Below are 27,755 nucleotides of genomic sequence, written 5' to 3' on the forward strand. Positions count from 1 at the left end.
AGCTGGTGGGTTTGAATCCAGCCCAGGCCTGCCAAACAACAATGACAATTACAACCAAAAAAAAATAGGCAGGCATTGTGGTGGATGCCTGTGATCCCAGCTACTTGGGAGGCTGAGGCAAGAGAATCGCTTAAGCCCAGGAGTTGGGGGGTTGCTATGAGCTGTGATGCCATAGCACTCTACCCAGGCGACAGCTTGACGCTCTGTCTCAAAAAAAAGACAAGAAAAAAAATGAAACAATAACAATTCTAGGTCAAATGAAGTTCAACAACAGAGAAAAAAATCTCAGTGTTTCTTGGCCTTTTGGCTAAGATCCAGCGCAGAGAGAAAAATCTTTTAGAACCCCACTTCTTCTTTTTTTTTTTTTTTTGAGACTTGCTACGTCACCCTTGGTAGGGTGCTGTGGCATCACAGCTCACAGCAACCTCAAACCCTCAGGCGTAAGCAATATTCGTACCTCAGCTTCCCAAGCTGGGACTACAGGTACCCACCACAACGCTTCGCTATTTTTTGGTTGCGGTTGTCATTGTTGTTTGGCAGGCCTGGACTGGATTCGAACCAACGAGCCCTGGTGTATGTGAATGGCACCTTAGCCACTTGAGCTACAGGTGCCGAGCCTGATTTCAATGATTCATAGTGGAGTATCTGGTGAATTTTTGAAAATATGTTGTATGTACTTAAAAAGAATGTGTGGTTGCTTCTATATTTGTTAATTAGGTCAAGTACATTATCATTTTATTTAAATTTTCTTTGTCTTTGCTTCTATCACTATTTGGAAAAGGTTTGTTAAAATCTTTAAGTATGATTGGAAGCTTATTTATCTTTCCTTAAAATATGATAATTTTTGCTTTATAAAATTTGAGGCTATATTATTCAGTATAAAAAGCTTTAGAATGTAGATATCTCCCTGTTGAATTGATACCTTTTAGTAAGTGTTTTATTAAGGTTTTTTTTTTTTTTAAGACATCCTTTTGGAATCTTTATATTTTACAAATTTCTCTTAAGTGTTTTGTTTTTGAGCATTCTGGGCTTTGTTTTTTAATTAAAGCATTTATTCCATTTTATTTATTTTATTTAATTTTTTAAATTATTATGGGTAGTCACATAATATTTTGTACCATTTCACTTTAATGCAGTTATTGCTATAGTTAGGCTTAAATCTAACATCATAAATATGTTAGATGTGATAATATTTTCCTTCTATCTGGTTCATGTTCCCTTTTCTCTTTTTTCTTGCTTTCCTTTGGATAGATTTTTTTAAATAATTCTGTTGTCTTGATAGTTACATATCCCATTAACTAGGTAGTATACATTCTACTACTGTTCTTTCAGTAGTTGTACTGGAGATTATAATATGCATCCTTAACTTATTCAAGTCTAATATACATAAGTACTTTTATTATTTCCAAGAATGCTTCGATCTTGAAATATTTTAACTTCATCCCCTCCTCCAGAAAACCATATATTGTTATGTATTTTGTTATATTGTTATGTATTTTGATTCCACATATTTTTGAACTCCATAAAACGTTATTGTTTCATGCAGTTAATATTAACTTAAATTTAACCTCGTATTTATCCATTCAGTTGTTTTTCATTCCTTCATCTCTGCACTTCCACCCAGGACTATATATATATATATTTTTTTTTTTTTTTGAGACAGAGTCTCAAGTTGGCACTCTGGGTAGAGTGCTGTGGCATCACAGCTCCCAGCAACCTCAAACTCTTGGGCTTAAGCCATTCTCTTGCCTCAGCCTCCCAAGTAGCTGGGACTACAGGCACCCACCACAACCCCCAGCTATTTTTTTGTTATAGTTATCATCGTTGTTTTAGCTGGCCTGTGCTGGATTTGAACCCCAACCTGGGTGTATGTGTCTGGAGCCCTACCCACTGAGCTACGAGAGCCGCCTATCCGGGATTATATTCTTTCTGCTTAAGGAACATTTCATTCCTCTCAGTATTTACATTTAATCCAACAACTTTTTGTTGTTGTTCCTATACTTGTATATTTTCACATATACATATGGAAATTATATTATTATATTCCTTGATTATAATAATATACTATTATGCCATTATTGTTCATGCAGTATAATATTATAATATATACTATTATATTATATGTAGTAGTATATATTCTATATAGTATATATTATTATACTATACCAGTAATAGTAATATATATACCAGTACATAATAATATACTATTATGCCATTATTGTTCATGCACTCAATCTTCATTTTAATTTCCTCAACTTTACCTTTTTTATTGCTCTTCCTGCATTCCACATGGGTAATTTTTCTTCTGCTGGAAGTATACTCTTTCATATTCCCTGTATTGTATGTCTACTAATCATGTAAGTTTTTGTTTCTAAAAATGACTTTGTTTTATCTCCATTATTAAGCACTATTTTTGCTGAGTATAGAAATCTAGATGCAGTTTTTTTTGTTTGTCAGACTCTCTTATTGCATCTGATCTAACTTCTGATTATCAAGGGAACTACATTTTTGGTTCTTCCAGAAAAAAAAAAAACTTAGACATCATGAATAGTTTATTATCTCTAGGTGAACATCTGCTCTACATTTTCTAAACTTGGTAGTGGAAATGTGTAACTATGGAACCATAGTGGGGAAAAAAGAGTTCAGGGCAGTACAGTCTGAAGCAAACACCCCCCCCCTCCACAGCTGCCAAAAGATTCAAAAAAGGAAAAAGGAAAACCACACTCCTTGCCCACTCTTCCCCAAGGACACACAGATCAGAACAAATAAAGTGAATATCAATATTTGGCAGTTTCGGGCAGTGCCTGTGGCTCAAAGAAGAAGGGCACTGGTCCCATATGCCAGAGGTGGTGGGTTCAAACCCAGCCCTGGCCAAAAAAAACAAAAAACAAAAAACAAAAAAACATATATATTTGGCAGTTTCAAAGAAGCAAGAAGTCACAAAATGCAGTCAGGGGCATGGGTTAAACTGCCAAGAGATAGTTCCCAAAGCAAAACCCCCTGGATGGTTCTTGCAATTCACCGAGCTAGCTAGCTTTCTTTCTTTCTTTCTTTCTTTCTTTCTTTCTTTCTTTCTTTCTTTCTTTCTTTCTTTCTTTCTTTCTTTTGAGACAGAGTCTCAATTTGACGCCCTTGGTAGAGTGTGGTGGCATCATAGCTCACAGCAACCTCAAACTTTTGGGCTCAAGTGATCCTCTTGCCTCCGCCTCCCAGGTAGCTTAGACTACAGGGCCTGCCACAATGCCTGGCTATTTTTAGAGATGGGCTCTTGCTCTTGCTCAGGCTGGTCTCCAACTCCTGAGCTCAGGCAATCCACCATCTTCAGCCCCTCAGAGTGCTAGGATTACAGGCGTGAGCCACTGCCTGGCCTTTGTTACTCTCTTAAATACATTCATTCCTTTATTCTCTTTCAACAAGTTTTGTTTGTTTGAGACAGAGTCTTGCTCTGTTGACTAGGCTAGAGTGTAGTGGTGAGATCACTGCAGCCTCCAACTGCTGAGCTCAAGTGATCCTCCCACCTTGGCCTCCCAAAGTCATGGGATTTGTCAAGTTATTTTTAAAAGCTCTGCTTATCTGAACTATAAGTCCTGCTGCGTCAGACATAAACTCAGCCAACGAGGAGCTTCCAATAGAGAAGATAACAAAGAGCCACACAAATACCAGTAACAAATTGAAACATTCGTAAGAACTGTGTGGACAAAAATGCTTCCCAGTTCAGAGGAGGGAAAGATTACTTGAAAGGAATAAAGACGTTAATGGAGGAATCAGAAAAAGTGCTTCTGTGAGGCAGCATTTAAGCTCTACTTTTAAGAAAAGAAGAAGGGTCAGGTCAAGAGTGTGACAAGTGACCAGCTCTTCTGGGAAGAGTTATTGTCTGGGAAGAAGTCCGCAGAATTACACGTGCAAAAGAGCAGTGAGCGATAAGAGTAAATGCCAAATTGTAGACGGCCTTGAAAGCCAGACTAAGGCGTTCGTTTTAAGTCAAGTGCTCAGCTAAAGAGAGTCAGCGTTTCTTCCCGAAAGATGAGGTAGAAAGGCACATATCTGTTATCTGCCGGTATCTGCCGGGAGATCCCTATGTATCTCAGAAAGTCTGAGTAACTGGTACAACACACAGCCTGTAAGCAGCTGGACCACTACCCGAACCGAGGGAGTTCAGGCAGCCGCTATCCGCTGTCACTGGGGCCGGGAGTGAGCTTAGCACCAAAGCCGTGTCCCCACGCCTGGTAGCGCGGGATTGGTGGCTAGTGCTCCGCGAGCCGCGGGAGAGGGGCGCATCCAGCCGAGGAGGCGGGGCTTTGCCAGCTGAGGGGGCGGGGCGGGGCCGGGGGCTGGGCTCCCGGCTAGCGGAGGCAGAGAGCCGCGAGCCGGGCAGTCCCGGGCATCCTGGCTGCAGGCCGCGCCCAGGCTGCTCCGCCCGCCTGCTTCCCGCTCCGCCGTGCCTCCCGCGCCAGCGCTCCTTTCCAGCATGCTGCGGCGTGGCAGCCAGGCGCTCCGGAGCTTCTCCACCGGCCGGGTGAGTCCTGCCCGGGCGAGCGTCCTGGCTCTCACCCTGTCCTGCTTTCCAGATTCCGGGGCGGGAGGGCCAGGACGGTGGGACTGGGGGTGGGCAGCAATGCCTAGACTTTGCTAAAGGGCCAAGAGGATGTGTTTAAGATCCTCAGATAAGGGCCGGGGGGCGGGGGTCCTGGAGGGGAATTGTAAAGCTTGCCATTGTTTTCTACGGGGAAGGGGCTGAAGATGCAATTTTTGAAAATGTCAGGTCTGGCTGGGATGACAAGGTGGGAGCAGACACTTGGTGAAGACAGCGGAGTCTGCTTCCTTTCCTTTTTCGTTTCAATCGTGAGATCCCTGGTCAAGAGATGAAGTGTATAGAAGGGAGACCGGCTCTGGAAGAGGTAGTAGCCTGTCAGCCGGGTCCTCGCTGAGAGGTGCAAGCTCTGACACTGGTATACAGGGCGCATTCAAATAATGACTGTCAGAGCTGATGGCTGCAAGCTCAGTATTCCTGAACCGAGCTGCAGATGGCAAGATTTCTAGGACTACCAGGAGCTGAAGCGGCAGCCACGCTGGAACATTATTAAATCCGTGGCACAGGAACGAAGCTCTGGCTCAGCCCCGCGCCTTGGAATTGCATCAGCTCCTCCAGAAATGGAAGGAGAGTGGACACGTTGCATGTGGTGCTGCTTTCAGCACTTAGCGGGCCTGGGGAGAGATGCCTCTCTGGGTTTAAGGCAGACTCCAAGCTGTTTAGGGAAGACAAAGAACCCCCCCCAAAACAATTCCGTTCACCGTACATTCTCTTTTATAAGAAGTACATGCTTGCTGTCTTACAAAAGAATTTGCTTTTCGATTCATTTTCTCTGCCATGCCAAAGCCCTATGAACATACAGATGTAAAAACTTGGAGGCAGAGAGAAGTAGTGCCAAGAACTGGCCCAGACTTGCCTAAATGGGAAAGCTTGTACCCTAGACAACCCCAAATAATGAGAAATCATTTTACTCCTGGCGATCAGTTCTAGTTATTTGGGGGGATAGTCACCTTTTATAAAATAAGGGGGGGATAAAAGGAAGCCCTGCTCTGCGAGGGCTTTCACCTGCTCTCCTAAGCAGTGCTGTGCACCCCTCCTGAGCTTCTTATGGCAGATGGCACATTGGATCTGGGCAATGGCACAGAGAACACAGAGCTGTGCCTACTTGTTTAATTGGCCTCCTCTCTCAACATCTTTCATTAATTTGTCTTTTTTGGAGAGCAGAAGGGAGTCTTGAAGAATGAAAACAAATTATTACTGGGGTTTGCATAAGATTTCAGTAATATAGAGTGAACACTCAGGTGGCAAATGGCATAAATAAAAGCATGGATGTGGAGAAGCACCTGGCATGGTCAGGCGGGCCCAGCTGTACCTAAAGGAGTGCGTTACAAAAGCAGTGACAGATATGGCTGGGAAGAAGGCAGACTCCTCAGTGGCCAACAAGAAAACATTACATAATGTGCCAGGTGTGGTGGTTCACACCTATAATCCTAGCACTCTGGGAGACCCAGGCAGGTGGATTGCTAGAGCTCAGGAGTTTGAGATCAGCCTGAGCAAGAGGAAGACCCTGTCTCTAATAACAATAGAAAAACTAGTTGGGTGTTGCAGTGGGCGCCTGTAGTCCCAGCTGCTTGGTTGGCTGAGGCAAGAGGATCACTTGACCCCAAGAGTTTGAGGTTGCTGTGAGCTATGACACCATGGCACTCTGCTGAGGGTGACAAAGTGAGACTCTGTCTAAAAAACACCCAATAATAATAATAATAAATGAATAATAAGGTATATTTTACTCTGTATAAAATGAGGATCCAGGCGAGGCGCTGTTGCCAATCCCCTCCTCTCGCCTGCACTCCCCTTCCTTCCCCTCTGGGCCAGGCACTTCACGGGGAGGTGCCAACTCTGAGCCAGGAGGCGGAGCAGATGCGGCTCAGGGAGGCACTGAGTGACATAAACTTTGTACTAGAAGACAACTTTACAAGGATCTAAAAGGAACAGGATTAAAGATGACCAAATACTTGGCTGCAGAAATTTAAAACAATCAGCCAATACAGGCTACTCTGTCATCTTTGAAGATGTTAGATGTGGGCAAGTGACCAATTTTTTCCCTTTGTTCTGAGGAAGAACTGCAGTTAATCCGTCAGGCTTGTGTCTTTGGCAGTGCTGGCAATGAAGTTTTATATACTACAGTAAATGATGAGATTTTTATGCTTGGCACAAACTGCTGTGGCTGTTTGGGGTTAGGTGACATCCAGAGCGCCATTGAACCTCGGAAATTGGATTCTTTAAGTGACAAAAAGATAGCCTGCCTCAGCTATGGGAATGGCCCACATGTTGTCCTTGCAACAACAGAAGGAGGTCTTTACCTGGGGTCATAATGCTTATAGGCAGCTGGGCAATGAGACAGCTAATCATGGTTTAGTACCCTGTCATAGCTCTACTAATTTGTCAAACAAACAAGTCATTGCCTGTGGGTCTTACCATTCTTTGGTGCTAACATCTGATGGAGAGGTATTTGCCTGGGGTTATATAACTCTGGACAGGTGGGATCTTGATCAACAGCTAATCAGCCAATCCTCCACGAGTCACTGGCTGCTTACAGAATAAAGTCACAGTGACCATAGCATCTGGGCAAATGTGCTCCATGGTAGTAGCAGACACTGGGGAGGTATTTGTCTGGGGTTATAATGGAAATGGGCAGCTTGGCCTTGGCAGTAGTGGCAACCGCCAACCCCCTGCAGAATAGCAGCATTGCAAGGCATCCATGTCCAGAGGGTTGCCTTTGGCTACACGCATACATTAGTATTAACAGATGAAGGTCAAGGTCAAGTGTATGCTTGGGGCACCAATTCTAATGGCCAACTGGGTACTGGCAATAAAAGCAACCAGTCCTATCCAACCCCTATCGCTGTGGAAAAGGACAGGATTATAGAGATCGCAGCCTGTCGTTCTGCCCACACATCTGCTGCCAAGACCCAGGGTGGGCATGTGTATATGTGGGGCCCAGTGCCAGGGCCAGTCAGTGGTCCTCCCTTACCTCACTAACTTCTCCTGCACTGATGGTGTGTTCACCTGCTTTGCCACTCCTGCGGTCACGTGGTGCATCTTCTCCGTGGAACCCGATGACCACCTCACTGTGGCTGAGTCACTGAAGAGGGAATTTGACAACCCGGACACTGTAGACCTGACATTTCTGGTTGATGGAAACTATATTTATGCACATAAAGTCCTTCTCAAAATTAGATGCGAACATTTTCATTCTTCACTGGAAGATAAGGAGGATGATATTGTAGAAGTGAGTGAATTTTCATATCCTGTTTACCAAGCCTTTCTGGAATACCTGTACACAGACAGCATCAACCTTTCTCCTGAGGAGGCCATAGGATTGTTGGACTTGGCTCCATTTTATGAGAAAATCATTTGAAATAGCTCTGCCAGTAAACGATCAAGCAAGGGATCTGTGAGGAGAATGTAATCACTCTGCTCTCCGCTGCCGTGAAACATGACGCCCAGGATTTAGAAGAATTCTATGGTACTTCAGGTTTTGCAAAAATCATCTGACAATAGTAACACAGACGTCAGGCTTTGCAGAAATGGACTGTGATCTCTTGAAGAACTTCATCAACAAAGAAAGCAGAGTTGGATCCTTTAAAAGTTGATCCTACCTGTAGGAAAGGAGTTTTTGAACCTTTCTATTTCCCCTACAAAAGCCAGAGATGAATACCTTTTCTGTAATTAACAGTATGTGTGATGAACTACAATTTGGCTGAGTGCTTGTATCTGTCAAAAGAAGGGTGGTGGTTGAGTTGTCTTCATCAGCTTAAATCCAAAGTGATGTAGAAAGTATACAATACACCAAAAAGGAAACATAAATGGATAATAAAACATAAAAAGATGCACAACCCACCTAGTAATTGGAGAAATGCAAATCAGAACAAGATATCATTTTTCTCTCATCGGGGTGGCAAAAATCATAAAATCTGACAGTATTGTGTCTTGACAGGTGTGCAAAAACAGTTCCTCCAATACTCTAGAAACTAATTTGGTGCTATCCACTGAGATGTAATACTGTGCAACAACTTTAAATAATGAATTATATGTGCTAACAAGGAAAATTATAGAACATTATACATAGTATTATTTGTATTATTGCTAAAATCACAAAATACGTTATGTGTACATTTCCGTGTATGTAAATCCCTAGAAAAGGTCTGTAGGATATGCACCAAACTATGATAGTTTCCTGTGGGGAGTGTGGAGGAGACCAGTATTGAGAATGATACAGGTTCAGTTTCATCTGTGATTGTTTCTTTTTTCAAAAAAAGATTATGGGTATATGTTGTATGTATAATTAAAAATTAATTTAAAAAATTATATGCCATTATAATATTATATAGGTAAATGCTGTGCACTGAAGTCCTGCATCTCCAGCAGGACTTCATCCTGTTTCCTTCTTTTCTCAAAGTCTTTGATATATTCCTTGGTCACCTGGCACCCTCCAGGTGCTCGCTCTCATCTCCTGGTGCTGTTCTTCCCCCTTCTGCCATTGCCTGCTAATAGGCCCTTGTTTGACATTTCTCTTTTTAAAATATCTTATCTTTTTTTCTTTTTTCTTTTTTTCTTTTTTTTGCAGTTTTTGGCCAGGGCTGGGTTTGAACCCACTACCTCTGGCATATGGGGCTGGCGCCCTACTCCTTTGAGCCACAGGTGCTGCCCAAAATATCTTATCTTTTGTATGGTAGGAAAAAAATGTTGGCGAGATAGCCAAGATAGTCCTCAATAACACCTTCTTTATATCATGATGCAATAGGAAAGTCAAGTTTCACAAGTTTGTCATTGACGGTGGTATCCTGAAGACTCATGTGTTATAAGCATCATGTGTTGTTTCTATTGGTATGAGGAGTTGTTACAGTGCAGACTGTCCAAGAAGTTGCCCCTGAAGTCACCATACATAGGGAAAATGGGAAATTGTAGCTCAATGTACCTTTCCTTACAAAATATTCATTACAAAATTTTATGAAATTATTTACAAAATATTCTCTGTATGTTGGTCACCTCTTTGTAAAAGTTTTTATTTTTGGTAGAGATGAGGTCTCTTGCTCAGGCTGGTACATTTTTCTTTTTTTGAAAAAGGGGAGGGGGCTCGGCAGCCACATACACCAGAGCTGGAGGGTTCGAATCCAGCCCCAGCCTGCCAAACAACAATGACAACTGCAACCAAAAAATAGCCAGGTATTGTGGCAGGTGCCTGTAGTCCCAGAATACTTGGGAGACTAAGGCAAGAGAACCACTTAAGCCCAGGATTTGGAGGTTGCTGTGAGCTGTGACATCACAGCACTCCGCCCAGGTGACAGCTTAAAAAAGGGGGGGGGGAGGGAGCTTTCCATATAGCAAAGCCTTAGAAGCACATCTGTGGAAGTAAGGTGGATCCAGAGTTGAATCTTGCCCTGATTGGCTCTGTCCTTAGGCAGATGACTTAACTTCTCATTTGTAAAATGGACTACTGTGAGGATTAAAGAAATATAATAAGCATTTGATAAATAACTCCTGAATTAATGAAAAAGGCTTAATATAGTCCCTGGCTCAGGGTACATTCCCAATACGAGATATCCATTATCGTTATTTTTATTTACCTAGGTATAATAATAATAATAGGGGGAGGGGATTTGGTAAGTTCCACCTAATGGGTACAATGTAGGCGCACACAGCTGGGTGAAGAACTCAACTGCAGTTTGGACTTTACCTCACAAACCCAAACAATGCAGCCCAATCATATGTACCCTCATATAATCTGAAATAAAAAATAATAATAATTGCTATTGCATTACATACTTTATCTCACAGAGTCCTTATAAAAACTTTATGAGATAGGTACTACTATTATTCTGATTTGTCTGTGCGTGTGTGTGTTAACCTCCTATTATAAACAACTAGAAAATTGGATAAGATATAAGAAAAAAAAATACTTTCAGACATGGGGCAAGTAACCGGGGAGAAGGGAGAGAAATGAAATACACCTCACAATTGCCGTGGCTTTCTGCCTTGAGGTGATTTCTGGACCACAGACGTCACAGTGCAGTTTCATAAAGGAGGGAACTATGCAGAGAAGAGAGCTGTAGAAATCTGCATATGAGTTTTCTCAAGTCTTTTTTTTTTAAATTAAATCATAGCTCTGTACATTAATGCAATTATGGAGCACAATGTTCTGGTTTTATATACAGTTTGAAATGTTTTCATCAAACTCGTTATTCTGATTTTAATTGAAGAGGGAAAGTGAGACCCAGCTCAAGATTACACAACTGGTATTATGGAAAAAAAAAACAGAACCTGAGATAATAAATGGAGTTTGAATCTCAGGTTGCCACTTTGTGGCTGTTTGACTCCAGGCTGTAATTTAACCTCTCTGTGCTCTTGTTAAAGTGAGTTAATAATGTCTGTCTCGAGGAGTCATTGGGCAATCAAATGAGGTAATATATGTGAATACCTGGTACATACCAAGGTCTTTTTTTTTCTTTTTTCTTTTTTTTTTTTTTAATTGAATGGTAACTATGTACATTAATGCACTTCTGGGATACCGTGTGGGGTTTTCACACACAATCCAAAACACTTCCATCAAATTGGTTAACATAGCCTTCATGTCATTTTCTTAGTTATTGTTTTAAAACGATCACATTCTACTCTTAGAAAGATTCACTTGTACCCTTGTAAGATAAAACTCAGAAGTGATCCCTCCAATCCCCCTCCCTCCACCCATTCCTCCTCCCCTCTCCCTCCTCCCTCCCCGTATTCTTAGGCTATAATTAGGTTATAGCTTTCATATAAAAGGTATAAATTAGTTTCATAATAGGGGTGTGTACATTGGATACTTTTTCTTCCATTCTTGTGATACTTTGCTAAGAAGAACATTTTCCAGCTCCATCCATGTGAACATGAAGGACGTAAAGTCTCCATCTTTCTTTATGGCTGCATAGTATTCCATGGTATACATATACCACAGTTTGTTGATCCATTCGTGGATCGATGGGCACTTGGGCTTCTTCCATGACCTGGCAATTATGAATTGGGCTACAATAAACATTCTGATACAAATATCTTTGTAGTAATGCGATTTTTGGTCATCTGGGAATATACCTAATAAAGGAATTGTAGGCAGGTCTATTTTTAGTTCTCTAAGTGTTCTCCAGAGGTTTTTCCAAAAGGAACGTATTAGTTTATATACCAAGGTCTTATTAAAGTGTTTTCTCTTATTGCCACCTTTTTTTCCTGACTCAAACTCCCCAGGGAAGACTCTTGCTGTTGGCTGTCACATGAGGTCTGACAATTAAGTTTGGGAATTCATCCTAGAAAAAGTGCTACATACCTCACTGCTAACTATCACTATGGTCACCTTCAAAGTACTTCCCTTGGGAATCTGTGCATCAACACCAGTGCCTAGTCCACCTTTCAAAGCAATTTTGAAACTCTTTTTCTGGAATGACCATCAGAGTTGTAGTTGTACGTTTGTGAACTTGATACCATGTGCTTCCGTTGATAACACTGTACAAACAACTTGATTGGGTTTCATAACCTTAGTATATCAGTGGCTCATAGTTGATAGCTCATAGTTTGTGTTGACACATGGCAGTGTCTTGTTGAGTGGTGTTCATTATTGTTGTTACATGTTTTGTTTTGTTTTTTCTGAAACAGAGCCTCAACCTGTCGCCCTGGGTAGAGTGCTGTAGCATCACAGCTAACAGCAACCTCCAAATCCTGAACTCAAGCGATTCTCCTGTCTCCACCTCCCAATTAGCTGGGACCTCAGGCACCTGCCATGATGCATGGCTATTTTTTGGTTGCAGCTGTCATTGTTGTTTGGCAATCCCGGGTTGGATCTGAACCAGCCAGCTCAGGTGTACATGGCTGGCACCTTAGCCACTTGAGCTACAGGTGCCGAGCCTGTTATGTGTTTTTGTGTGCCATACAGCGACAGCCAAATTTTTGCTAGGTGGACAAAATATAGATTCTATTTCATGCAACAGTATTAATTATAGGATTTGAAGATAGAGTATTAAAGATAGAGATATTTTGATTTTTTGAAGAGAGGAAATTAAAAGGTCAACCATGCATTATCTATGGGGAAATTTTCTGTTCTTACAGTGTTAATCTGTTTGCTTGTCAAGTATTTGTCAGATGTTGAAGCCTTAATTAGGCTCTTTTGGGATAGAAACTTCAACTAAAACCTTAATTTGTTTAATTATCAGCTCAATTACAGGGGAGTTGGGATCTGGTATCCTTTTAACTTCATGCCTAAAAAGGGATGTTATCTATGCTCTTAATAAACTGGGGCAGAAGGGGAAATTAAGTTTGTACTGTGAGGGTTTACTAATTTAGAATGACTTTCTTTCTTTTTTTAAATTATTTTTTATTAAATCATAACTTTGTACATTGATGCATTTATGGGGTTCAGGGTACTGCTTCGATATACAATGTGAAATGTTTACATTGAACTAAGTAACACATCCATCACAATTATACTCATTTCATAATAATTTTGAAATGTACCATTGCATCATGCACATTAGGTGAGGTCCCCCCAAATACCTTCCCTCCTTTCATATCCCCCCTCCCCTCCCCTCTCACTCCTCTTCCCTTCTACTTTCTAGACTATAGTTATGTTTTGCCATTCATATTAGAATGACTTTCCATAGGAGTAGAGAATCTCATTCAGACTGAAGGGGAAAAAATGCATTCTAAATCCAAATTCTGTAGACCCTAACCCCTAACCCTTTCTTTTTCTTTTTTCTTTTCTTTTCCTTTTTTTTTTTTTCTGAGACAGAGTCTCACTATGTTGCCCTCGATAGAGTGCTGTGGCATCATAGCTCACAGCAACCTCAAACTCTTGGCTTAAATTCTCTTGCCTCAGCCTCCCGAGTAGCTACAGGCACCCACCTGTAGTTGGGCAACTACAGGCACCCCCCACGATGCCTGGCTATTTTTTGTTGCAGTTGTCGTTGTTTTAGCTGGTTCAAACCCACCAGCCTCAGTGTATTTGGTGCCATAACCACTGTGCTATGGGTGCAGAGCCTGTGGAGCCATTTTCTAACATGGAAGAGAGAGGTAGAGAGAGTTCTGGGCAGACACTTCCAAGAAGGGATGCACACAAAATTCCCCTAGGTGTGATGGTGCTTACTTACAGTCCCAGCTACTTGTGAGGCTGAGGTGTAAGGATCACTTGAGCCTAGGAGTTCGAGACCAGCTGGGTACCATACGTAACCCCCGTCTCAAAACTACATAAATACAAGCTGAGGGGAAGGGAAATGAGGGAGGAAGGAGAGGGGAGGAGGGGAAGAGATTGGTGTGTTTCCACTTAATGGGCACAATGTAAGGGTATATGGCACACTTTTTGGGCGCTGGACACAACTACAAGAGGGACTCTACCTAACAAATCCAAATATTGTAACCTAGGTGTCTGTACACTCCCATTAACCTGAAATTTAAAATGAGTAAATAAATAAATAATTTGAAAAACTTTTTTAAAAGAGCAAACCCAATGGTTAAAATGAATAATAAAGGCTTGGCACCTGTAGCTCAAGCAGCTAAGGCACCAGCCACATACACCAGAGCTGGCAGGTTCGAATCCAGCTGGGGCCTGCCAAACAACCATGACAACTACAACCAAAAAATAGCCAGGCATTGTGGTGGGTGCGTGTAGTCCCAGCCACTTGGGAGGCTGAGGTAAGAGAATTGCTTAAGCCCAAGAGTTGGAGGTTGCTGTGAGCTGTGATGCCACAGCACTCTACCCAGGGTGACAGCTTGAGGCTCTGTCTCAAAAAATAAATAAATAAAATATAAAATAAAATAAAATGAATAATAAAAGTAATTAGAACAAACAGAAAATGAACAATATTTAGGGGTGAAATTATTTTACTATTACCTATATATAATGTGGTCTGGGTTTTGTGTATGTCAGTAAAATTTTTGTTCTATAGATCTTTTAGCCTTTTGTAGTCCTCAAGTCATCTTGTATAACTGAAAAAACCGTTTATTATCCAACATCTGCTACCCATGCTTATGTCTGTCATCACTAAATTATTTCACAGGTTTATTTCAAAAACAAACTGAAGTTGGCACTTATTGGCCAGAGCGTCTTTGGACAGGAAGTCTACAGCCACCTTCGCAAAGAGGGCCACAGAGTAGTAGGGGTGTTTACAGTTCCAGACAAGGATGGAAAAGCTGACCCACTGGGTAAGTGCATCTGGGGATAATTAGTCAAGAATTCTCAAGTCTGGATTGTCCATCAGAGCTGGTGTGGCAGCTCCATGTTCATCACAACACGCTCCTTATTTGTTGATTTGTCAGCATTGATACTGGGCTTCTGTCTCATGGTCCACGGTAGCTGCCTCAGCACCAACTATCAAATCTGTATTCCAGTAAGCAGAAAGGAAAGCAGGGAAGTAGACAGCAAGCTTTTTATTAAGGGTGTAATCCAGAAGTTGCACATATTACTCCCACTTGTATTCCACTTGCCAGAACTTAGTCCCAGGCCAAATCTATTTGCAAGAGAGGCTGAGAAATACAGATTTTATTTGGAGTGGCCATGTATTCAGCTAAACTAGGGGAATGCATTGCTAAAGGATAAATGGTTCAACTAGCAGTCTCTGCTGTGTGTGTGTATTTCAGAAGAATTGCAAGCATGAGACTGTTAGACCTCCTTTCAGAATGGAGATCCTGGGAAATGAACTCTTCCCTAATGTTGCCTGGTCCCAAGGTCAAGACCCTCTTTCCACTGGCCATGGCCATTTGGGCTCATAGAACTCAGAAAAAGAAAAAATACCAGCATGATTTGACCAGCCTGCTCAAGTGCACCTACACCTGCTATGCACATCTATTTCACCTGTATAAGGAGGTGGTACAGTTCATGGTTAACAGCATAGGATCTGGAGTCAGGAGATTAATTCTGACTCTGCCACTTACTACCTGTGCAACCCTGGGCAAGTTAGCTAATCTTACTAAGCTTCAGTTCAGTGATACCTATCTCATGTGGCTGCTATGAGGATTAAATGAGATTATTGTTCACAAAGGGCTCACACTATTCCTGGCTATTAATTAGCAATCAGTCATGACAGTAGCTGCTGACTGTTCTTGTCAAGAGAGTCAGCCAAAAATAGCTCTGGGGAAGCCAAAAACCAAAGCACAAGCCCAGTACCTAGATGACTCAAGCCCGTCTCAGTGGAGTTCATTTTTTGCAGTGAAGATTTCTAAGCCTCCTCCATCCATTTTTCTTTCCCCTATAATCTTTCACAATTTTCTCTCATCATCATATTTTTTACCACCATCTACCTGTTTTCCTGTAATCTGACACGTGAGTTGAGTCTGTTGAACATTTTATGAACATTTGCGTTTTGTGAACATGATCGCACCATCTCTCAGATTCTTCCATGTGGATTGAGTGGGGCCTAATCTAGATGGCCAGGGTCCTTCAAGACTCACTTTGGCTTCAGAATTTAGGTTTTTCTGGTGGAAGGATCATCTCATTCAGAGTCAATGAATTTTGATGATCGGATAGGGGAGAAAGTAAAAGGTACAAAAAAATGCACATGAAAACCTTTCATTGAAGCTCCTGGAAATTGCCAAAAATTCATATACAAAATATAGGGCATATACTATTACTAATATGTAATAATGTGCATTATTATATATAATACATGTATACTTAAATATATATGCTTAATATAAAAAGTATATAATAAAAATTACATTTTATTATGGAAAAACATGGGCTTGTGCTGTTTGTACTCTGGAGGGCCATTCAATTTTCGCATGGACTTGGGATGGTGTCATTTGTTTGGGAGGGGACAGCACGTTCCTCAGGAAGGAGACCTGGATCTGTTCCGGTGTAGCAGACCCTTCCATGGAGCTGAGTTCTCATTCTCTGTTGTTGGCCTCTCTCCTCTGCTAACTCATGTTTGTTCAATTTGGGAGAAGGATGTAGAAAAGTTCAGCTCAGTAACTCTAACCCATCATCTTCTGGGATCTGCCTGTTTGGCAGGGATATCGTACTCCACTCTACCATTTACTCTATGCAGGGAATGGGGAGAATCAAGGTTTTCCAACTATGCCAGAGGTTAGCATGTTAAATTGATGGGTGAAGTACTGGCACTTGGCTCCAAATCTAAAGCTATGTTCTTTAAAATGTTCTATCAGGCTGGGCGTGGTGGTTCATACCTGGGAATCGTAGCACTCTGGGAGACCAAGGTGGGTGGATTGCCTGAGCTCATGAGTTCAAGACCAGGCTGAGCAAGACCCCATCTTTAAAAAATAGCTCGGCATTGTGGTGGGTGCCTGTAGTCCCAGCTACTTGGAAGGCTGAGGAAAGAGATTTGCTTGGGCCCAGGAGTTTGAGGTTTCTGTGAGATGATGCCATAGCACTCTCCCCAGGGTGCCAGAATGACACTTTCTCTCAAAAATAAATAAATAGTAATAAAGGTGTCATTTTTTATCTGAAAAAGAAAAAAGTTTCGGGCAGCACTGGCCCCATATGCCGGAGGTGGTGGGTTCGAACCCAGCCCCGGCCAAAAAATGCCAAAAAAATTTTTTTTTCCATTAAAATCTCTTAATATTATTTAGCCACAAGTTTTTTAGTTCCAAGTTATTATTCCTTAAATATATAGATAGATAAATTAACATCTTTTGTATTAACCAGGTTAGAGTTGAAACTATCAACTATTACTATTTCTTAGTAAAATATCACAAGAATGGAGAAGCAGGCTCAGTGCCTGTAGCTCAGCAGCTAGGGTGCCAGCCACATACCCTGAAGCTGGCGGATTCCAATCTGGCCCAGGCCTGCCAAACAACAATGACAACTACAACCAAAAATAGCCAGGCTTTGTGGAGGACACCTGTAGTCCCAGCTACTTGGGAGGCTGAGGCAAAAGAATTGCTTAAGCCCAAGAGTTAGAGGTTGCTGTGAGCTGTGGCACCATGGCACTCTACCGAGGGCAACATATTGAGACTCTATCTCAAAAAAAAAAAAAAAGAATGGAGAAACAGGAATTCAATGTATTCAATACTAACATGAAGCAGGTAGATAATCTAATATATGTCCAAATAAGAGAGAAATTCGAATCAATTCAAGGTAGGGGGAAGGGAATGAAGAGGAAGAGGGCAGAAGGAGAGGGATGGGTGTGCTCCCACTTAATGGTCACAATGTTGGGGTATATGGCACACCTCTTAGGGGTGAGACACAACTATAAGAGGGACTCTGCCTAACGAATGCAAACATTGTTACCTGTTTCTTTGTCCCCACAAATTAACCTGAAATTTAAAAAAAGAAAAAAGAATAAATATCACATTAGAAAAATAGAGCATGAGATAATATACAATTATGGATAACTCTTAAAAATTAAAATGATCTTTTTCATGCTTAGGTTTGGCTGCAGAGAAAGATGGGACCCCTGTGTTCAAGTTCCCTCGATGGAGAGTCAAGGGCAAGACCATCAAGGAGGTGGCAGATGCCTACAGATCCGTGGGTGCAGAGCTAAATGTGCTGCCCTTCTGCACACAGTTCATCCCCATGGATGTGATCGATGGCCCAAAGCATGGCTCCATCATCTACCATCCATCCATCCTGCCCAGGCACAGAGGAGCCTCTGCTATCAACTGGTGAGATTTTTTTTTTCAGTAACAGAGGGGATTTCTATTGCCCATAGTCTTTCTGTCTTTTATGTAGATGATAAAGAAACTAGGTATGCGTGAACAATTGTGAGCTCCTGACTGACTGCTACAATTGCATGAAGCCCCATGGAGATCTGGACATACTGTGTGAACCAGGACGGCATTTGCTAAGAACAGTCTATGGAGTACTAGTTCCATCAGCTGTAACCAGGTGTTGTGCAAACAAAGGTTCCATGGTCAGATAAGTTTGGTTTATGCTAGATGCTTTTTATTACAGAACTTCTTTGAGCTTTTCTTTCCTTTCCTTCCTTTTTCCTTACTTCCTCCTTTCTTTCTTTCTTTTTCTTTCTTTTCCTTTCCCCTACCTTCCTCCCTCCCTCCCTTCCTTCCTTCCTTCTTTCCTTCTTTCTTTCCTTTCTTGTCTCACTCTGTTGCCCAGGCTAGAGTGCCATGGTTACAGCCTAGCTCACTGCAACCTCAAACTTGTGGGCTTAAGCAATCCACTTGCTTCAGCCTCCTGAGTAGCTGGGACTACAGATGACCACCATAAACCCATCTAATTTCTCTATTTTTAGTAAAGATGGGGGGTCTCACTCTTGGTCAGGCTGGTCTTGAACTCCTGAGCTCAAATGATCCTCCCACCCTCAGCCTCCCAGAATGCCAGGATTATAGGTGTGAGCTACCATGTCTTGCCTTCTTTGAGCTTTTAATTTGTGCTTCAGTGTGATCATCTGAAGACCACACGGTTCCCAAACTTATGTGACCACAGAACTTGTTTGCATAGAGCATCTTGGGTGTATTTCAGAAAATGCTGAATTACCTGAGATTATCATCGTCATTGTCCATCTTCCCCACTCGACTTTCAACTTCTTGAGGGAGGGACTTAGTCTAACATTTTTATTGCTGTTTCCCGGTGTCAAGAACAGTGCCCAGGATGCAACAGGTGCCTAATGCCATAGGTACAGTATGCTGTGGGTTGAGGTGGGCCTTTCCCACCTTTCCTGCCTTCTCTCCTTTACGTGCACATCTTCCTGTCATCCCCCAGGGTCAAGTTGTTGAATAAGCAGAAAGTCTATGCTTGGTTTAAATGTGTTAAAAAACATTCACTGTATTTAAAGTTTAATTACATACATCGATTTCTTTGGGGCTCTTATAAATAATACTTGATCATTTATTAGATATTTTTGCACTTGTATTAATAGTTTTTCTCACTTCACACTGTTTCTACATGCAGAATAATTGGGCTAAAGCATATCAATATTTTTCAGGCTCCTGATAACATAGTGCTAGTGAATTCCTCAGTATTTCTGAAGTGTGATTGACTGATGATTGATTTAGATCTTGTTCAATTAGTAGCTCAGAAGTCAAAATGATTTAGATCATGGGCATGGCTGACCTACCACTTCACACTCTCTCCGTATTAGCCTACTCTCTGATGTGCTTTTATCTGTGTTTGTTCACAGATCTACCATATTATTTGTACTATATGCTTCTGAAGGGCTAGCATTTTCTATTAGTTCTCAGTTCTTCTCATCACTGATTTATCTTCTGTTCATATTTCAACATAGGGTTAAGAGCAATGTAGGAATTGTACCCAGGTGGGCAAATTCCTTGACTTTGAATTAGAAGGCTGACACCTGGGAATCATGGTAGTGGTAGTAGTGGTGCACTCTAGTGCCTTTGTGAATTCATTACAAGTCATTTCTATGTGTTAACTAGAAAGGCTGCAAGTACCAGGATGTATAAAATACCCGTTCCGTTAAGTATTGCTTTCGTGAGCTCTGCCATCCCAGCTCTACTATTAACTTCTCACAGTTGTTTCATTCACTATTTTTCCATTTTAACTACCTTATACTTTACCATCATGAATTTATCATGTTATGATGCAGTTACCCAACATCTTAAGTTGAAATTCTTCTTTTCATAGGACTCTAATTATGGGAGACAAAAAAGCTGGATTCTCTGTTTTCTGGGCTGATGATGGTTTAGATACAGGACCGGTTCTTCTGCAGAAATCATGTGATGTGCAACCCAATGACACAGTGGACTCGCTTTATAATCGATTCCTTTTTCCTGAAGGAATCAAGGCCATGGTCAGTATATTTATGGCAACAAGAAGAAACCAATAAACCTTTGAACTTAGGGAAAATTTTTTCTTTTATTAAGAATTTACCTACATGAATTTTCACTAAAAATGTAGAGCTTAGAAACAAAATTAGGTTTTATATTTACCAATGGGATAGTATATTTAGGGTGGGAATCTGAACTTTCTGATTTCTCAGCCTGTGAATCTGACTTGTTCTTCTGAGAGTCATAATCAAACGGATGAAGTGGCAAAGAAATGGCTCTATGTCTTGTGTCAAGTATGTGAATCTCTGACACCATTTGTAATGACTAATTGTTAAAAAGTGTACAAAAACTTAAGAAATTTTGCTATGTAACTTGGACTTCCTTTGAAAGGATTTTAAATTAGTCTGTATAACTGGGTGAAATTTGCTGTTGTTGGGTGTACACTGGATAAAAAGCCCAAAGCAGGGTGGCGCCTGTGGCTCAGTGCATAGGGTGCCAGCTCCATATACTGAGGTGGAGGGTTCAAACCTGGTCCTGGCCAAATTGCAACAAAAAAGTAGCCAGGAGTTGTAGCCAGCACCTGTCGTCCCAGCTACTCAGGAGGCGGAGGCAAGAGAATCGCCTAAGCTCAGGAGTTGGAGGTTGCTGTGAGCTGTGTGACCCCACAGCACTCTACGGAGGGCGATAAAGTGACTCTGTCTCTACAAAAAAGAAAAAAGCCCAAAGCATGTGCACCAAAAGTAAAAATATTAGCCTACAAAAATATTGAAAGATTTAGCAGATAATTTTGATGTTATTTAATTTTTTTCCAGAGTTGGTATCACAGAGGTAGCGAGATTACCAAAAGAAGTGTCTATTGCCTCAGTGGGAGGGAGGCAGTGCTTCATTTGCACCATTCAGTAATTTAGGGAAGAGGCCTTTGGGGTCAGAAAGACCTAAGCTCTCATTCTCATTCTCTCTTATTTGTTGTATGACAACAGGCAAGTCACTTCACCTCTTTGGTCTTGGTTCCCTCGTCTGTAAAATGTGGATAATGACTGATGTGGTGGCTCCCACCTATAATCCTAGCACTTGGGGAGGCTGAACGGGTGGATTGCCTGAGCTCACGAGTTCGAGACCCACCTGAGCAAGAGTGAGACCCTGTTTCTAAAAATAGACAGGCGTTGTGCCAGGCATCTGTAGTCCCACTTACTCGAGAGGCTGAGGCAAGAGGATCATTTAAGCCCAAGAGGTTGAGGTTGCTGTGAGGACTCTACCAAGGTTGTCAAAGTGAGACTCTGTTGCAAAAAAATTAAAACATAAAATAAAATAAAATTTGGATAATACTGCCTAACTTGTAGGGTTGTTGTGAAAATTAAATGACATTATTTGTGTGAGGCATCTGGCACACAGTAGGTGCCAAAAATGACAATTATAATCACTAGAGCATAAAGTGTGTTCCGTGACATTTGCTCAAGCCCAGATTCTATATCTGATGTTATTACAGGCAGTCCCTGAGTTATGAACATCTGACTGACTTACAACTTGCACTTAGGACAGGGGCTATTACAGTAAGTCTAAGTCCCCAAGTTACAAACATCTGACTGATGTACACTTGCATGGGGGCTCTTATAGTTAACAGGAAAATGTACCTGTTCCAACTTACATATAAATTAAACTTAAGATTAAACCTATCTCATTTGTAACCCAGGGACTGACTGTATAGAGGGGGTGGATGAGATGAGCTGGAAACTTGGGCCTGGTCCCTGGTGGCTCCTGCTTTGTGTTCCCAGGAAGGTTGGCCAGCTGCTGTCAATCCTTAGAGAGAAATCCAGGAACCTGAGCTCACAGAAGCCTCTCAGGGAAGAGGAGAGGCTCTCAAGTCAAGGCAAACATCCCAAAGGCATTCAAATTCATAGATAGATTGTAATGAATAGATAGACATTCAAATTCGTAGATTGTAGTGTTTTAGATTCTAGGTGTCCTAAATTAGAAAGCAAGTTGAATTAATGAAATACAACAATGAATCATTTTATAGAACCATTGCGATGAGCAAACTACTCATAATGACTTGTTTTGTACATTATATTCATAATTTCCACTGAATCACCAAAGTGGAGGTTGGAGTTTGCTTACAGAAGGGAGTAATTTGACTGGGCTCTATAGCTCATGCCTTTAATCTTAGCATTCTGGGAGGCTGAGGGAGGTGGATTGCTTGAGCTCAGGAGTTTGAGACCAGCCTGAGCAATAGCAAGACCCCATCTCTACTAAAAACAGAAAAACTGAGGCAAGATGATCGCTAGAGCCAAGAGCTTGAGGTTGCTGTGAGCTATGATGCCACAGTACTCTACTGAGGGTGCCAGAGTGAGACTCTGTCTCAAAAAAAGGGGGGGAGGGGAGTAAATTTTAAGAGGGCAAGTTTGATACTGGAAGTAGATAGAGCTGGATGCAGATCCTGCTCCCAACACCTACCAGCTGTCTCTGTGATCCTCAGCTAGTTGCTTAACTTTCTTTAACTCTCACCCGTGGGAGTGCAGAGATGCAGTCATTGCTCACTGCAGCCTCATACTCTCAAACTCAAGGGATCCTCCCACACCAGCCTCCTGAGGAACTGGGACTACAGGTGTATACCGCCATGCCCAGCTAATTTTTAACTTTATTTTTGTAGAGAGGGAGTCTTGTTATGTGGCCCAGGCTGGTCTCAAACTCTTGATCCTCTCCCCTTGGCCTTCTAAATTGTTGGGTTTACAGGTGTGAGCCACTGTGCCCAGCCTGCTTAAATTTTCTAAGCCACAGTTTTCTCATGTGTAAAATGGGAATAATAATACCCACCTTACAGGATGTTTGTGATGTTTGCAAGGGATATTTTACATAAAGTAGCTGCTTTTGTACATACTGCTTGGCACACAGACGGACCTGAAGAAATGGTAGTTATTAGTACAGTCTGGCTGTGAACAGGGTTGGAGGTAGTAGTTCCATTAGGCAGAAACTCCACTTAAACAGACCATGCCATTGTTGATCATTGGGCTATAACACAGGTAACATTTTTGGCCTCAGGTGGAAGCTGTTCAACTCATAGCTGACGGAAAAGCTCCTCGTGTTCCTCAGCCAGAAGAAGGGGTGACATATGAAGGTATCCAGAAAAAGGAAAATGCTGAGGTATTTATATCAACTCAGTAACACATCCCAGAGTTCATGGCCCTCTACCTTTAAGTAGTTCCCAATGTACTACGGCCTCACCTAAAGGTGGATCTCCAAACCAGCCCCACTTCTGCCACTGATAGAAATGTTCACACTGCCTTGGAGACTCACAGCCATAGCAAGGTCAGCCTGTGCTCTGCACTTTCCTAGATTTCTTGGGATCAGCCTGCTGAAGTGTTGCATAACTGGATTCGAGGTCATGATAAAGTCCCTGGAGCTTGGACAGAGATAAATGGACAGGTATGTTTTAGGGGCCACTATTCCCACCCCCATAGTACCTTTGTAAGAGGCATTACAGATATGTCTGGCTTCCCTGGGTTCTTCCCTGGGTCATGGGCAGGGTCATGTGCAGGGGCTGTGACTCACTCTTCTCTGGATTCTGCACGTACTGAGCATTCATTGTGAAGCGGACACCAGGCACAGCTCCTGCTCGCAAGTAGACTGCAGTTTTACAGGGAAAGCAGAGAAGTGAATACATAATCACAAGGCAGTTAGAGAAATGCTGCAACTGAGGCCCACAGTCAGGTATAACACATGAGGGCTTCCTGTTACAGTCTTGACAACCTCAGTAGTCAAGCAAGATTCCCAGTGCAAAGTCAGTGCCAATAAAAAATACATGGAATCAGGCGGCGCCTGTAGCTCAAAGGAGTAGGGCGCCGGCCCCATATGCCAGAGGTGGCAGGTTCAAACCCAGCCCAGGCCAAAAACTGCAAAAATAAAACAAAACAAAACATGGAATCAGTGATGACCAAGGAAGGAAGTTTGTGTAGTGGTTTAGGAGGAAGTTTTACATTTTCATTAAAGTTCTGGCTCTGCCACTATTTATGGCGTAAGCTTGGGCAGGTTACTTAACCATTCATTGGGTGCCTTGGTTTCCTCCCTGTAAAATGGAACTAATAATACTGCCTCCCTTATGGGCTATGGGTTATTGTGAAAATTAAATGAGTTAATACATGTTAATTTATTTAAGTACATAGTCCCTGGCATAGAGTAAGTATTCAATAAATGTTAACTATGAGAGTGCTCCATAAATGATCGCTAATAGAGGATTACTTACGATAATTAATCAGTTTGGTTACAGTCTAGATCCAGTTCTGTTTCCATGAGCAGATGTATGAAGTCCCCTGTCCTTCTCATCACCTGTCACACCACATTGTAATAGTCTGTTCACTCCTCTGCACGTCTCCTCACCGACACCCCCCCCCAACACCTCCCTGCCCCCTATAAACTCTAGCTGCAGTCTCTAGAGGTTGAGAGCGTTTTGTCTCACTCACCTTTGTATCAAGGTGACTATGTGATAAATGTATACTCAGGTCGTCTGGATGTGGGGCATTTTTGAGCCTCTTCAATCACACATTTTACAGATGATTGATACCCTGTGGTGCCTCAATTTTATGATCGATGGTAATGTGAACTTCAGCCTTTTTCCCCTGCAGGAGTGATGCTTGCATACACCCCTATGAACAGCTCTGCTCCTGGTTTTACAATTTTGGTTTGATCTCTTTTTTAGATGGTTACTTTCTATGGCTCTACGTTACTAAACAGCTCTGTGCCTTCCGGACAACCTCTGGAAATTAAAGGTGCCAAGAAACCTGGTCTTGTTACCAAAAACGGACTTGTTCTTTTTGGTAACGATGGAAAAGTGGTGAGTCACCTATGAAATAACCTATGAAATACGGTCACCTATGAAATAACCATTTTGGCTTCCTTCTGTATCCCAAGCTATTAAGGGAATAGCTTGTACAAGGTCATCTGGCTTTGCACTAGGATGTGGGAAGGCTCAGAATAGCTGTGCCCCCATTTGTCTGTGGGAAGGAGCTGGCTCTGTGTGCCCTGATGAGGACAAGGCATCTCATAGTCTGCTTTGTAGAAAGGTGGAAAGACCTTGGCATTTAGGTCAAGGGACAAGGAAGGGAATTCCTACTGTCTCATGCTCTGGTCTTAGGCAGGATGGTTCTCCACACTGAGTCTCAGTATTCCCATATAAATAACAGAGGGGGGAGTGCCAGAGTCTGGGCAGGGCAAGGGAAATGCATTTGGCCACCTCAGATGCTTTTAGCCAGTCTTTCACCAGGAAGGCACCCACCTACGCTGCCTATGCTTGGGGGTGTTGACTCTGGCCATAGTGTACTGCCAGGTAACTCCCCAATGAAGAGGGCAAAAGGGAATTTGTAACTTACAGATATTTTCCAGTTGGTGCAGGATACATCAGTTGTCAAGACTGTGGGCTTCAGGGTCCAGCTAATTCTGGGTCCTAATCCCAGCTCTGTTACTGACTATCTGGGTGGTACTGGGTAGATTTCTTAACCCACCGAGTCTTCATCTCTGCCTCAGTAAAATGGGAATGAGAATGTCCTCTGCCTGCATCTGGACATCTGGATTTATGAGAGCATACAAGATACTCCATTACACGAATATACACTTCGTGGTGTGCAGAGTGAGTGCTCAGATAACACAGCAGCAGAGCTGAGGCAGGAGTAGTCATGTCTGTTCTTGTTATAGTAGGTTTTCATTCAAATATGTACATCTAAATGTCAACCTTTTCAGGGCTTATTATCCATTTTCAGATGTAGCTATCCTTAGGCTTAACTTTCTCCTTTCTGCTGCCCTTATTAAAATGCCATGCAGTCCTAGTGGTGAGGACTTTTAATCCACATCTTTGTATTTTCCAAAGAAGCCTGTCCTTATAGACATAGGATATATATGACTCCTCCTCCCACCATTACTTTTGGATTGTCCTAATCTCACACTTGTTTTGTCACTATTTTGTAGCTGATGGTGAGAAATCTGCAGTTTGAAGATGGAAAAATGATTCCTGCCTCTCAGTACTTTTCAGCGGGTGAGACTTCGGTGGTGGAACTTACAGCTGAAGAGGTGAAGGTGGCAGAGACCATCAAGGTGAACATGGGACAACCCAAATATCATTCTTACCTCGGAAAACTGAAGCATGTTCCTAACTGGTGCTATCAGCCCTCAAAGTAGTAAGGTTGGAAAAGATTTCCTTTCCTTTGTATTAGCTATGGTAGGAAATCAACCCCTAAATTTATATGCTCAGACACAGCATAGACAAATTTAGTTCCCACATAAGTAATCCAAGGCAGTTCTAGGTTGGAGTCATTCAGGCCCAGTCTCTGCTATCTTCAAGGTCACTCCATGGGGCACCTGCATTTTAGGCAGCCAAATAGGCAGAAGGACAAAAGGATACAGAGAATGGTCTGGAGAATGTTCTCCATGGGCTGGGACTGGGGTGCAAGTCGCTTCTGCTCATAACTCACTGGCCCCATCCCACCGGGAGAGAGGCGGCCAGTGCAGTCAAGCTCTGTATACAGGTGAAGAGGAGGTAGGTTTGTTTTGCTCATCAATGTTTTGCTTTTTGTGTAGGTTATCTGGGCTGGAATTTTAAGCAACGTCCCTGTTATTGAAGACTCAACTGACTTCTTTAAATCTGGAGCAAGCTCAATGGATGTTGTCAGGTAAAACCTAATGTTACTCACCACCTTATTGACGTATATTCCTCTACTCAAGATTTTGACTTTGACAATCAAATTCAAACTCTTGGTTCTAGATGTTATCACCCCAGCATACCCAGCAACTACACATCTCTTTTCATCATCTTCTTTTCTTGTCCTTTCCATGGTCAAGCACGTATGTATCTGTTTACTCCTCTGTGTTGCTAACCAGTTGTTTTCATACTTCCTGCACACCTAGAAAACCAAGCTTTATAATTGTCTGCTTCTTTTAAAAATTGGTTCTCACATTTCTTAGCTGATTTTCCTCCAATAAGACTTCAGAATTGAGAAGCTCTGGGTGAAAATACTAAGAGGGAATTTCCTGTGCAGTCTGATCCAGAAGGATACCTGACATTGATTACACTCTTCCCGCTCCAGTTTTTGTTTCTCCTACTTCCCCAAATTACCCAGTAAGATAGATCTGGAATGAGGGTTATGAGGCTACTTGCAAGAATCAGGGTAATCAGAATTTCTCCACAGGAGTTTATTGTAAGTTGAAAAGGCTAGAGTTCCAGAAAGCCTCCACTATGGCAAGAAAAATGTACCAAGATCCTAATGGTGCAGAGTCCTACAGAGGAACTTTTCCTTTGAGGCAGGTGGAAACCAACCGGGGGGTTGTGCAGTCCCTTGATGGTGGGTGCAGAGAATAGAAGCTCAGGGGATTTTCATTCCAAGCCATGCTATGGCCATTCACTAATTAAACAAGGTAAAGAATGTTCCTCCTCTTAACAAAATCCTTCATATTTACAAAGCAATAGCCCTTAGGAATATTCTACTTATTCATTTATTCACTCATTTATTTAACAAAATTTATTGAA

General features: G+C 42.1%; 1 protein-coding gene and 1 pseudogene across 1 annotated transcript in view; both read left to right on the forward strand.

Moving 5' to 3' along the window:
* The first annotated feature begins 4,455 nt into the window (after positions 1-4,455).
* ALDH1L2 (aldehyde dehydrogenase 1 family member L2) overlaps positions 4,456-27,755 on the forward strand; it is a 53,550-nt gene continuing 30,250 nt past the window's right edge. Inside the window, exons 1-9 of the mRNA XM_003783286.2 lie at positions 4,456-4,516; positions 14,605-14,749; positions 17,932-18,166; positions 20,106-20,271; positions 23,285-23,386; positions 23,579-23,668; positions 24,939-25,073; positions 26,201-26,326; positions 26,810-26,901. Of these exons, the coding sequence (XP_003783334.1) occupies positions 4,469-4,516; positions 14,605-14,749; positions 17,932-18,166; positions 20,106-20,271; positions 23,285-23,386; positions 23,579-23,668; positions 24,939-25,073; positions 26,201-26,326; positions 26,810-26,901 (1,139 nt within the window). The 5' untranslated portion in view covers positions 4,456-4,468. The remainder of the gene's footprint in view (positions 4,517-14,604; positions 14,750-17,931; positions 18,167-20,105; positions 20,272-23,284; positions 23,387-23,578; positions 23,669-24,938; positions 25,074-26,200; positions 26,327-26,809; positions 26,902-27,755) is intronic.
* Positions 6,577-8,184, forward strand: LOC100947097 (annotated as a pseudogene).

Source organism: Otolemur garnettii, unplaced genomic scaffold, assembly GCF_000181295.1.
Source record: "Otolemur garnettii isolate 467f Iridium unplaced genomic scaffold, OtoGar3 scaffold00007, whole genome shotgun sequence".
Lineage (NCBI taxonomy): Eukaryota > Metazoa > Chordata > Mammalia > Primates > Galagidae > Otolemur > Otolemur garnettii.